This window comes from Protomyctophum parallelum, assembly GCF_964188405.1.
Source record: "Protomyctophum parallelum genome assembly, chromosome: 19".
Classification (NCBI taxonomy): Eukaryota; Metazoa; Chordata; class Actinopteri; order Myctophiformes; family Myctophidae; genus Protomyctophum; species Protomyctophum parallelum.
In genome coordinates this window covers 26,279,999-26,293,116 of record NC_139717.1, presented here as the reverse complement: position 1 = coordinate 26,293,116, position 13,118 = coordinate 26,279,999, and the positions used below count along the sequence as shown (strand labels likewise).

General features: G+C 45.2%; 1 protein-coding gene across 4 annotated transcripts in view; it reads left to right on the top strand.

The window, feature by feature from the left end:
* The window catches only part of nrxn3b (neurexin 3b), a gene marked incomplete at its 5' end in the record, with an annotated part of 401,977 nt that overhangs the window by 174,654 nt on the left and 214,205 nt on the right, over nucleotides 1-13,118 (top strand). For all 4 annotated transcript variants that reach the window (XM_083790730.1, XM_083790732.1, XM_083790733.1 and 1 more), the window contains 6 exons: nucleotides 166-285; nucleotides 1,022-1,134; nucleotides 3,136-3,404; nucleotides 4,107-4,297; nucleotides 4,902-5,075; nucleotides 11,951-12,070. In XM_083790730.1, the coding sequence (XP_083646856.1) occupies nucleotides 166-285; nucleotides 1,022-1,134; nucleotides 3,136-3,404; nucleotides 4,107-4,297; nucleotides 4,902-5,075; nucleotides 11,951-12,070 (987 nt within the window). The remainder of the gene's footprint in view (nucleotides 1-165; nucleotides 286-1,021; nucleotides 1,135-3,135; nucleotides 3,405-4,106; nucleotides 4,298-4,901; nucleotides 5,076-11,950; nucleotides 12,071-13,118) is intronic.

The following is a 13,118-nucleotide window of genomic DNA, read 5'->3' as shown; positions in this document are numbered from 1 at the left end:
ATACATAACATAATGTACTGTATATTGTACACGCTGCAGATCAAAGTCTCTCCATGACAAATCAACGTGCCGTAGCTCAGCTGTAGTTCACTGACGGTGTGAAAACAAAGATTTGGTTTGTGTCGTGTTTCCCTCGTCCCTTGACTAACGAACCCTCCTCTTCAGGCAAGGGCCCTGAGGTTCTTTATGCCGGACAAAAACTCAACGACAATGAGTGGCACTCTGTGCGAGTGGTCCGGCGCGGTAAAAACTTCAAGCTGACGGTGGACGAGGACATGGCCGAAGGTATTTCTTGCGCCGCTCCGATCATCATCTGCTCGTTACCAATCATGCATGTTACACGATGCACGTTGGCATTTCATGTCTGGACGATCCAATTGATCATTTTGAGTAATTGGTTTAACAGGTTGGACGATCCGATTGATCATTTTGAGTAATTGGTTTAACAGGATCATTTTGAGTAATTGGTTTAACAGGATCATTTTGAGTAATTGGTTTAACAGGATCATTTTGAGTAATTGGTTTAATAGGTTGTTGTTGCGTCAAAATCAGTCTTTGGCTTTATTTGTAGATTGTTGCAGTCGGGCTGAAACCTGCCGGTTATCTCCATATTTTAACTTTTTGTGTTTTTTTTTTTTTTTTTAGTTTTTTTTCCTCATAAATCACCTACTTTATCAGCACACAAAAGTGGCAAAAGTGGCAAATCTGCAAGCTTGAAATGCGGTGTGAATTGACACATCTTGAGCTTGTCCACTTTTGGACATAGAGGTTTAGCTCACTTTATACACACAGGCAATAGACTGTAGTTCCAACACGTAGTTCCATTTTCCAGAAGGTGGGCAATGGCATAGACATTTCCTGTTCTGGGTCAGTGAAAACTTTGGAAAATACAGGGCTTAAGTGTTTCATACCTAAATCCACTGGAATCCCCAGTATCTCCCCTCCCTTTATCTTGACCCTTTCACCCCGCCGGCCCTACCCATCCTCTTCCTCTCCTTTTGTCTTCCTGCTCCGGCACCAGGTCAGATGGCGGGCGACCACACCCGTCTGGAGTTCCACAACGTGGAGACGGGCATCCTGACGGAACGGCGCTTCGTCTCCTCGGCACCCTCCTCCTTCATAGGCCATCTGCAGGTACGGTGAAGCACCCTCCTCCTTCATAGGCCATCTGCAGGTACGGTGAAGCACCCTCCTCCTTCATAGGCCATCTGCAGGTACGGTGAAGCACCCTCCTCCTTCATAGGCCATCTGCAGGTACGGTGAAGCACCCTCCTCCTTCATAGGCCATCTGCAGGTACGGTGAAGCACCCTCCTCCTTCATAGGCCATCTGCAGGTATGGTGAAGCCTGATCCATTGTGACACAATCCCTCCCCAGTTAGCTGACGGTGTTTAATTACAGCAACGTCTTCGGGGCTTGCCTTGGCAGGTAAAAGCCCCTGAGACCAGGTGTTTGGTGAGAAAGGTGTGCATTTGTGTTCGACTGCGCAAATTAAATGTATTGTTTAAAAAAGACTACTGTACAGGCAGCTAGTCCAGTGGTTCTCAACCCCCAGGGGAGTCCCCACTCCACACATGATTTTGGGGGCTCCCCAGATGACAGTAAAGTGACAATTTAAATTGTTAATACCTAAAAAGAAAGAGAAAATAAAATAAATTAAAATTCAATGTAAGAAGACGTTACTGCATCAAAAGTAATCAACAAACTATACTATAAAACTGGAAGAACATCTATCTATGTATCTTCTATCTATAAATGTGCCACGTCTCTGTATGTCTGTAATCCACGTAACTTGAGAACTTCAAATTTGACACAAGCGTTCCACACCACCACAGAGAGTGCATTATCATTATCAAGAAATTACAGACCACTGAATTCAGCGATCGACCAATCAGAATCAAGCATTCAACCAAACCATGTAATAATTTGTTATAATGTTCAGTAAAATGAACAACTCAGTCATTCATTAAAGTGTGTAACACTGATGTGTGTGCGGCTATTAGGGCATTCATCAAAAAACCGATTCATCGATTTATCGATAAACGAGTCACGAGTCGACTCGCAGCAGCGCGAGTCGAAAGTTGAGCTTTTTTTTTTTTTTTCCTCCCCTTTTTTCATTGCATTCAGAACATTGTTATATCTCTTATTGTGTTCTCGGTGCTGCTGCTGCGCTGTGTGCCAATACCACTACTTTACCTGGATAACATCATCTTTTCATTTTGACATGATTCACATGAAATAATAATCCTGTACCGGAACCGCGTGTAGCGTTTGGTTTCATTAACGCGATCGTCACAAAATAGCCTACAGCTGCTGCTGCTAAAGATACAAAGATTGGACATTTTTAAACGACGCAAAACTTTGAATTCCCCTCTTGCGTACCAGTGCCACGTGTCCCACGGACCGGCACCGGTGTTTGGGAACCTCTGATATAGATGATACATGCACTGTGACTGTGTCATATTGGAGAGGCCACTGAATGCGCAGTGCTTTGTTTGACATGCTCCGTATTTGAGCGCGCGGCAGCTCCACCCGCCCCTGTTAAATCCCCCCCCCGCGCGTCCGCGTCCGCCCCCCACCCCGCCGCCAGAAACGATAAATCGATACGACTTCAACTTTACTGTCCGACAAGTCGACTGGGACAAATCTCAAGTCGTTAATGCCCTAGCGGCTATGGGTTTTTGCTGACACAATTGAGTGTTTATTAAATTAAGCTTCTGGGCTTGGTTGACCATACACCAATTATTGTTCACCAAGTATATTTAGGTCAAGTAACGTTGGCTACCTACAGTAACTGACCGTAACCAGTTGGAGCAGATGAGCGTTTACCCAGAACTTACCACTGCTGTATTCCAACTTATTTTCTTTTATTATGCACCTAAAAATAACCATTACAAGACATCATATAGAAAAGGATGCAGAAACAAAAGTATAATGGGTATATATGCAAATCAGTTATTCAAAGAGAAAATATATATACATAAAAAAATAGCATTTCATGTGGTTTCGATCTTGTCAACACACTGACAGGCGTGCCCCATATGTGCGTTCCAGTTCTATAACGTGACCCTATACCTCCTCCTGGTCATTCTTCTATAACGTGACCCCATACCTCCTCCTGTTCATTCTTCTACAGGGCCTGAAGTTCAACGGTATGCTGTACATTGACATGTGCAAGAACGGCGACATAGACTTCTGCGAGCTCAACGCCCGCTTCGGCATGCGCTCCATCATCGCCGACCCCGTGACCTTCAAGACTAAGGGCAGCTACCTGGGATTGGCCACCTTGCAGGCCTACACCACGATGCACCTCTTCTTTCAGTTCAAAACCACCTCCTCCGATGGCTTCATCCTCTTCAACAGTGGCGACGGAAATGATTTCATTGCCGTGGAGCTGGTCAAAGGGTGAGTGAGTGGATTGGCATGGATTGTGGTTAGTGTAGTCCACAGCGAGAGTAAATGTAGTCCAGTGCAGAGTTATGACACACACACACACACACACACACACACACACACACACACACACACACACACACACACACACACACACACACACATACTTGAGTACCCTCTTTTACAAATATGGCTGCAGTAATGGCTGATTTTACACATGGTTGCATGCTGAAACTAGCAGATCTACAAGCTCACAACGTGTCGCGCTGTGACATGTTGTGAGCTTGTAGATCATATTTTCAGCACAGATTTCAGCATGCAACCAAGTGTAAAATCAGCCTGCAAAAATGCATTTTTGTCGACAAATCCCAACCGTAGATTTAGTCGACTAAAATCTCATGATATTTAGTGGACTAAAACTAGACTAACACTAAAACATTCCAGGTGTCTAAAATATGACTAAAACTAAATGAAGTTTTCATTCCAAAGACTAAAAATCTAAATGTGCTGATGTGTCCTGCCTTAGGTTCATCCACTATGTGTTCGACCTGGGCAACGGGCCCAGTCTGTTGAAGGGTTAGGGTTAATGTGCTGATCCTCCCTGTGTCCTGCCTTAGGTTCATCCACTATGTGTTTGACCTGGGGAACGGGCCCAGTCTGTTGAAGGGTTAGGGTTAGGGTTAATGTGCAGATCCTCCCTGTGTCCTGCCTTAGGTTCATCCACTATGTGTTCGACCTGGGGAACGGGCCCAGTCTGTTGAAGGGGAACAGTGAGAACCCGCTGAACGACAACCAGTGGCACAACGTGGTCATCACGCGGGACTCCACCAACACACACACCCTCAAGGTGGACTCCAAGTCCGTCACCCAGAACGTCAACGGAGCAAAGAACCTGGACCTCAAAGGTACCGCGGCGGACATTAATACGCTCATTCAACTTAACATTTACAAGTACTGTACTTTTAAGTAGTTTTACTTTACCATAGAATTGAAATGAAATTGTATACTACTACTACTGTATACTACTACTACTACTACTACTATTCCACTACACCTGAGATGCAAACATTGTACTTTTTACAGCTGTAGTTGTGACTAGTTAAAGTTAAAGGTTAAAGTCCTACACTGCGTGAAAAGAGGAGTTAACGGGCAATTATGGGCACTGTATTTTACCGTAAACCTCAAGTTTAGCGGACATATACAGTTAATATACGGTAACATACAGGTGTGATGGTACAATTCCAGAGTATACCGGAGTTTGTTGGAAAGTTTAACGGGAGTTTCCTGTAATATACACATCCGTATTCCATGCTTTTCGTCCAGTGCTATTTGTCACATACATTGCTGTATGTGAGATTAGTTCTCAGCATTTGACCCATCTCTTGGAGCGGTGTGCACATTCACCAAGCATTCCAATCCCTTCCAAATAAAATCAAATTGAACGTCTATCCAATTCCCTCTCTGTCTCTCTATCTCTCTCTCTCTGCCTGTCTGTCTCTCTCGAACTAGGTGACCTCTTCGTCGGGGGCCTTGGCCCCAACATGTACCAGAACCTGCCGAAGCTGGTGGTGTCTCGAGAGGGCTTCCAGGGTTGCTTGGCCTCGGTGGACCTCAACGGCCGCCTGCCCGACCTCATCAATGACGCTCTGTTCCGCAGCGGTCAGATTGAGCGCGGATGCGAAGGTATACAGCCGACCTTTAATCCATTTTGACCTGAGATCAAATTCTAAAAATGTCTTCTACGTCCTGACAGTTTTCTGAAAAAGATGTTTCTATGTCAGTCGTTCTTCGATTTTTCAAAAATAGCAGACCTACAAGCTCGTAGTGCGCCACTCGGTGGCGCGCTATGAGCTTGTAGATCTGCTATTTTTCAATAGCTAAAGCATAACATGATGCTAACACCAAAAGGGGTTCCTGCCTAAAATGGATTAAGCTCTGAAAGCCAAGACCACGGTGTGCCACTGTGCCAATGAGAGGTGCACCTCGCTAGTCTTTAACTCATGAACACCTTGACATTTGAAAGGACATCATGTTCCTGTCTGTTCATGTCTGTTACAATAATATGTTATTTTTCTACCCCAGGCATTTATCATGTCAAGGGAACAGGGAAGAATCCCTTTTTCTAAATCCGTCCTTCAGTTTCCGTGAGAAGGGACCTGTTGGCCTTGTTCGTACGACTAGCAATTTGGCAGTAGCTGCAAGCTACGTGGACGGATTTTAAATTAAGGTCAAATCTAGTGTAGTGAAGAGAAGTGACAGCAATTCAATATGAAAACTAATTTCCTTTAAATGATGGGTAGTTTTAAAAGTGGGCCATTGATTTGGCCTCCACTGGTGCCCAAGTTCAATTGACTATTGAGCTGCACCCACTTGCTAGGAGATGTTCTGATCCGTCACAGTGGCACATGCATGCCTTCAGCCACCTGCCGGCAAGGCTTTTCAGTTCCTGTTCAGCTCTCAGATCTCCACGTTTAATAGCAGACCAGACACACAATGCAAGTAACACATTGTCTCTCGCAGAGAAGTTATCATTATATCAAAACTATTTCACTGTGGTCCTGCTGCCTGTGTACTGTAACTGGAGGCCATGTTGGCAGACCCTGCTGCTGTAGCCTGAGCTAACGTGTTAGGTTTCTGGTCTAGAGGGGCGGGTCGCGGCTGAGATTTGCGCACGCCCTGATTGGATCTCATCGATCTGTCCGTCACCCCCGGCCCCTCCTCTCCCCCCTAGTGCAGCGCTACGTCACATCATTTGGAGCGACGCCCACCCGGAAGGGTTGACTCCCACTTTTAGACCAGAGCGGCCAATGCGTTCCTCCAGGCTTTAAAATTTTGCACCAACAAAAATGAAAGCCTGTTACCGAGGCTACTGCTGCAGTATCTCCGAAGGCATATATTAAGGTTGTATACTGCCCCCCATTGGAGTGCCAAGGATTGCACCATTCACACAACCACAGTGCGTCCATGTCGGTATACAGCAAATAAATGCTGCTGCTCCATCTTTCTTCTTCTTTACACACCCTCATTGTGTTCGGGATGCTTCTTCAAATCCAGAGTGACAGAACTATGAACAATGTCTTGGATAATTCATTCTATAGTCCAGTATACAGGTACATAATATGGACATCATTGCATGAGTTGTGTGAATGGTGCAGTCCTTGGCACACCACCAGATGGCAGTACTGTACAACATTAATATCCTGTGGTTGTTGTATACCCTCAGGTATACTGCACTGCAGGCTTTGCCTCTGGCGTCTTCCATTGAGACTTAGACAGCGAGGAGCACACAGCTGGTATACTAGAGATCCACTGTACAATATAGATAATAACACACAGGGCGTCCTAACTGTACCATTAAGCCATGTGATAGATACAAATTATGTGGCTGCTCAGCCATGATTTCTTTTCACTGCTTGCTTTCTTGATTAACAGATTAACATAATAACACTGTACAGATGAAGATAACACTGTAACACTGTACAGCGGTGGTTCCCAAACTTTTCAGGTCGAGACCCAAAAGAGAGATATCTACTAGACGTTTGCCGTGGACCCAAACTAGTGAAGATAGCAGATCTACAAGACGCGCAACGCGTCGCTTCGCGCCGCGTTGTGAGCTTGTAGGTCGGCTATTTTCACTACTTCTTAAACATTTTGAATTTAGTTTTTAATTCATGAAAATGTTTGCAATAATAATTTAAAACTAAATGTAGGAAACAAAAAAAACTAAAACTAAATGGACCCATTCAAATCTGTCCGCGACCCACAAACGGGTCCTACCCAGTGTTTGTGAACCAGTGCTGTACAGTACTAGATCTATAAAAAGCTCTTAACACAGTTGATCCTTCACTAACCTATACTCTTTTTTTCCGCTCTGTTTGTTTGTTTGTTTGTTTTCTTTCTGCGCTAACATAGTTGGTTTCACCAAAGCCGACCTGCAAGGTAGAGGGTTCAACGCCCGCCTCTCTGAGGCCCCATACCGGCCTGAAAGACTGCTGTGTCTGTGCAATGCATTATGGGTGTCACCATGGCAACACTGTCCCCTAAAATGATGCGGGAGTGCAAGTGCTCTCTGAGGGAGGAGGGAGAGAGAGAGTAGTTCATCTTTTTATATATATATAAATGCAAGTGCTCCCTGAGAGAGGGAGAGATCAAGTGCCATTTTGAATAGAGACATTGTGTGTGTGTGTGACGTGAGATATTTATAGAGAGAGAGACGGACAGATAATTTGTAATGAAAGAAATCAGCTGGTATTTCAAATAGAGAGAGATTAGTTTCAAATATATATACGGTATATATAACATTATTGTCTATTCAGAGAGAGACAATTACATCAGTTGGCATTTCAAATAGAGAGAGCGGCATCAGCATCTATCTATCTATCTATCTATCTATCTATACAGAGAGAGAGAGAGAGAGCAGTTGGCAGGCAAAGTAAGACGAATGCAAACTTAAATACACCAAAAAGTGAAGTAAATGTGCACGCCAGCAAGACAGAGCAGGATCTAATGAAGGATCTTCCATTAATCAGTATGGGACGGAACGAGTATTGAGGCTATAGAATCCATAGAGCTGGATTTTACCATGAATTCCCATGTTAGTGAGCTGCTGTGTCTGCAGGGTGCTGTAAATCTGTGCTTGGCATGTTGACTCTCTGCCTGCGGGCCTGGATCAGTGGCCCCACATTCCTCCTTATAGCCGATCTATACAAGGCTCACATGCAGCGCGTGGCTGCGCTGTGCGCACAGCAGCACAGCTATAAAACACTGATCCATAACTCACACGCAGCTGTGTGCGCCATGCATATAGTTCATTCACACTGTCAAACTGTACAGGCAGGGTGAGGAATAGTGAGGAGGACAATTACTCAGATGTTTTAGTTAAATGCCATTATTTTTATAATGATTTGACATGACCTAACCTAAAGTAGTAGGCTACTACTAAGGTTAGCTTGATTGCTTGAATACTTCATTAACACGATTAGTCACGGTACATACATACATACAATACAAAGCAATACAATTTGCAATACATACATACTAGAATTATTATAGGTTAGTCTTGAGTTTGTGTCCTGCGTTGAGAACCTTTATGTCTTTTGGTAAAGCTAACTGGTACAACAAACGCAATATTCTCATTCTTCTCATAGCTTAATACTGTAGTGTCATGGTTGCTTTCTCTAGTTGGGTGAGTCCTAGGTGTGTGGAGTCTATAGTATAGTAGTCTGTCTGATTATGTTGTATTGAGAGGTCTGTAGGAGTTGTTCCGTTTCTCACCAACCACTGCCTTTACCCCAAAACTTCCGCTTGGTTAATGGCTGGATTTGACATTGTTTAGGATTACATTTGGAACACCCACCATGCTGATGTCAAAGAATTCCAGTTAATCCCACTTGCCAGGAAATAACATGTTACACATTATTTGACGTATTTTTGGTTTTTAATAGAGTGCTTCAGATTATGTATTTAATGCAAGACCCGTCTCCAGGGGCCATGCCTCTGATATTAAACTATGCTAGAAACGCCCTTGGTTCCTTAACAGTGTTTGCCTGCCTGCATAGCTGTACAGCCCATTACCGTTTCAGCAGAATTAGGATCCCTTGCGGGGTGAGCAGGGGGGGGAGGGGAAGAGAGAGATGGATAGGGGCCATTACATTATAGCTTATTTGGAATGAACTGCGAGATTCGCAGTTTTCATATTTTGATAGCACTTCACATAACGACACATATTATTCCAGGGTAATAATGAGAGCATTTTAGAGAGCATGCACTTTGTAATCGCAAGTAACACCTGGGATTATTATTTATTATACGGTGTATATAGGCTATATTTCTCCCCCCCCACACACACACACACACATATTTACATACTTTTACTTTGTATTTTTTATTTTTTTACCCATGCAGAATTTCTTAGGTGAACAACATAATAAAAGTTTAATCACATTCACATTACTGTGCCCTATAGTACAATTACACAGTTATTATTTGCAAAAATCCGTTACCTACATTGCGTTTCAGCGTTTCAGGTTATGGCGTGTCCTTGGAAAACACCAAAACAAAATCACTGGCATCCTGGAGTGTTGCTTTGCCACGCTTTGCCAATGAACACAATAGATAATATTTGAGGGGATCAGTGGTTAATCCTACAGTATGACTGTTCTGGCTTCATTAAAGCCTTAAGCTCTCTCTGTTGTTCAGTTCATCTCCAGCAGGCAGGTGAAAGAGTAAACAATCTGTTCAGAGACTGCAGCCTCAGATCAAAACAACTTCCGCCACTTCATGCAGACAGACTAGGGAGTAGAAAAACCGATTGTACAAGCATCGACAGACACAGCGTGGGAGTAATGGATTCAGGTGCGAGACAACAGACAACCGCAGGGCGTTGTGCAGTAGTTGGTTGGAACAGAGCAGAGAATGAGGCTGTCATTGTGCATCTCTAAACACTGAGTTAGTGCGGATATATCTACCCCCCCTCTCTCTTCCTGATTCTCTCTCTCTCTGTGTCACCTGGCTTCCTTTCAAAGCCTGTCATGCTAGCTACTTCAGGGAGATGAGAAAGTGTTATTTCAGAGAGCGACTTGTCTCCCGCTGAAACACTCCAAAACGCACCCAAACACATCGCTTGCACATACAGACGAATGCACGCTGCCTTATGCGCACACGTCCGCATGCGTAAGTTCATGATGCACGTGCTGTTGCACACGGAAGCACACAGTCACACGCACAGTTGCACACACACGCACACACACTACACTACAGTTTATTCCATCCGATGCGTGTTGTTAAAGTTCATGTTGCACGTGCTGCTGATACATACCAGCTTTTACACAAACACACACACACACACACACACACACACACACACACACACACACACACACACACACACACACACACACACACACACACTGCAGATGCGACACTGGGGAATGCAGGGCTGACTGCCATCATTTTGCATTACACAGTGAACGCACTTTCAGCCGGCGATGTTGCTCTGTTTTCAAATTCAAATGTCTTCTCTTCACATCGTCTCATACAAGACATTTGCTCTTAAAGACTGTTTTCTTTTGTCTGTTTTATATTATTCGTATACTGTATGGTTATCTGGAGGCTTTTCAAGGGGGTGTTTTCTCCACTGGGAGATTTGTGTCTTTATATATATGTCATTCACTCGTCCAATCTGCATTCCCTCTCAGTATTCAAACGTTTCTGAAGCTATGTGTGGCGCAGGAGAATGGCACACATCCCGTTTTGACTTTGAATACCTCCCCGTCTCCACTCCCTCACCCGCTGGAGTGCATACCCACGGCTATGCACTCTCGTCGTCCCGGAGTGCCGTTATCTTCACTTCTCTTTTATTTTCACGTCTCTTTTCAGGAATTCTGGATGTTTTGTGTGTGTGGCTGTGAAGAGTCTTGCTCTTAAAGCGAGAGAGAGAGAGAGAGAGAGAGAGAGAGAGAGAGCGAGTGCAGTTTGGAATTTTTTTTTATGAGAGACATTTTTCTGTTACTTTTTTTTTTCATACAGTAGATGCCGTCGGTTGTGAAAAGATGTAATTTTGTGTACTTCATTTCATGTATTTCATGTACTTCAGTCATTCAGTCTCGTCGTGCCTGTTCACGGAGGGAATGCAGCGTTTTACTGTTATGCTTCACTGGAACGGAACGTTTCAGAGCGCCACCTGTTGGAATGATACAATGTGCATGGCTCCTCGGCACCCTCCACGTGTCAAAAGAAGGACATGACAAAGTGTCCACAGTGTCTCTACGGGACAAGCCCCCTGCCCCGCCCCCCCCACCCCAACCCCCCCACCCCACAAAGTTAGCCACAGTACTGTACACACGATGTAAATGTCGAAAATGGATGCTGAAAGCACACAATGGTGTTTTCACACTCACTAAGCCGGAAACAACGTTGCCTGGCTCATTCAAAAGGGCTGGGGGCGTCCCGTGGTGCTGCTGTCCACTCCTCGTTCCTTCTCCTATAGGCACACATATATGCATAATCCTGGTTTATACTTCACAGTATGACCGCGAAGTAGTAAATGAGGTTATAGTGTGCACCTGTGTTTCTGGTGTGCATTTGTTCTGCATGTTAAAGCTCAGTATATAGTGCTATTGTTGGTTAACGTGTTTCCTTTGCTATCTCTCTCTGTCTGTCTGTCTGTCTTTCTGTCCGTTTGTCTGTCTGTCGGTCCTCTCCCTTTCTGTTTCTCTCTCCTTTTCTTTTAACGCACTTGCTTGTTCTTGCTCGCTCCTTCCTTTCCTCTTGTCTCCTGCGTCGATCTCTTATCTTCCCTGCTTTCCTCTCTTTTGCTTCTGTCTCTCGTGTCACTGCCTCTTTTCTCACAACTCCATCACTGTCACTGCTGTCCTCTTCTCCATCTCTGTCCGTCTGCTATCTCTCTTCCTCCTCCACTGTCTTTCTCACTTTCTGTCCCTCTGCCTCTGTCTTTCTCTCTCACTCTCACTCGGTCTCTGTCTCTGCATGTCTCTCACTCTCTGTCTGTCTCTCTCTCTCTGTCTCTGTCTCTCTCTCTCTCTCTCTGCCAACACCAGGTCCCAGCACCACGTGTCAGGAGGACTCGTGTGCCAACATGGGCGTGTGCATCCAGCAGTGGGAGAACTTCACCTGTGACTGCACCATGACATCATACACAGGAACCCAGTGCAACGACCGTGAGTACCACTCCCTTTAAATGTCGCGTGTGTGTTCATACATGCACGCGTTGGTCCACGTGCACGCCGTGCACAGACACCACGCTAAGTCCACACGTGGCCCACTGGTTGCGCCCGTGGACGTGTGAAGTCTGTATGGGAGGCGCCACTAAGCCGACTGTGCTTAGTGAATACATTCATCAACCTTGTCAGTGGCAATGAGTGGCGTTGTGATCTTTAGTCGAGGCTTTTGGAGACCTTGGTGGCGGGTCGGAGGTTGAGGGTGGCTTTCTTTTGTTGCTGCCGATTGTTGCTTGACGTCCCCAGGCTGGGGGGCTTTGAACCAAGACACTGTGACTGACGGCGTGTAGAATATCCACTTCTGCCTCAATCGACTTTTCATAAACGCCCTTCAAAGAGCCATCTCAGTTTGTTCCTCTCAGGATGTGGCAGGCTGTGTGCCGCACGCTCTTGCGTGCGTGTGTGTGTCAGTCAGTGCATGTGTCCTATCGCTGTGATGAGTGTGCCATGTGTGCATGCATGCAGCGATCTCTTATCCCCATGACGACAGGGGTCTTCCCTTCAGTAATCATGGCTAGTGGGCTTTCATTTAACGGTTAATAGCGGGGCACGGAGCTGTTGCGTTTGGGCTAATGAGGTGACGGCGAGGAGGCGCTCGGGGAGCGTCGCTATCTCCGCTGGTCGATTCTCCCATGGCTGCAGCGGCTTGATGTGTAATTGTTTGCGCGGCGGTGTCACATGGCCGAAAATTGCCCGTTGACAAGCTCACGATGCGTTGCCGCTGCCACACGCTGTGAGCTTGTAGATCGTCAGCTTTTGCCTCTGCCACACAAATGATATACCATGCCTCTGACGGTCAGTTTGTCCTCCTCGATACTGTCAATTTTCTTATTTTGATCTTTTGTTCTAGAGTTCTAGTTTTAGTTATTTCTTTCTTTCTTTCTTTCTTTCTTTCTTTCTTTCTTTCTTTCTTTCTTTCTTTCTTTCTTTCTTTCTCTTCCCATCTCTGTTGGTGGTGTTGCTGTTTTGTACGGATACAGATCTCCTC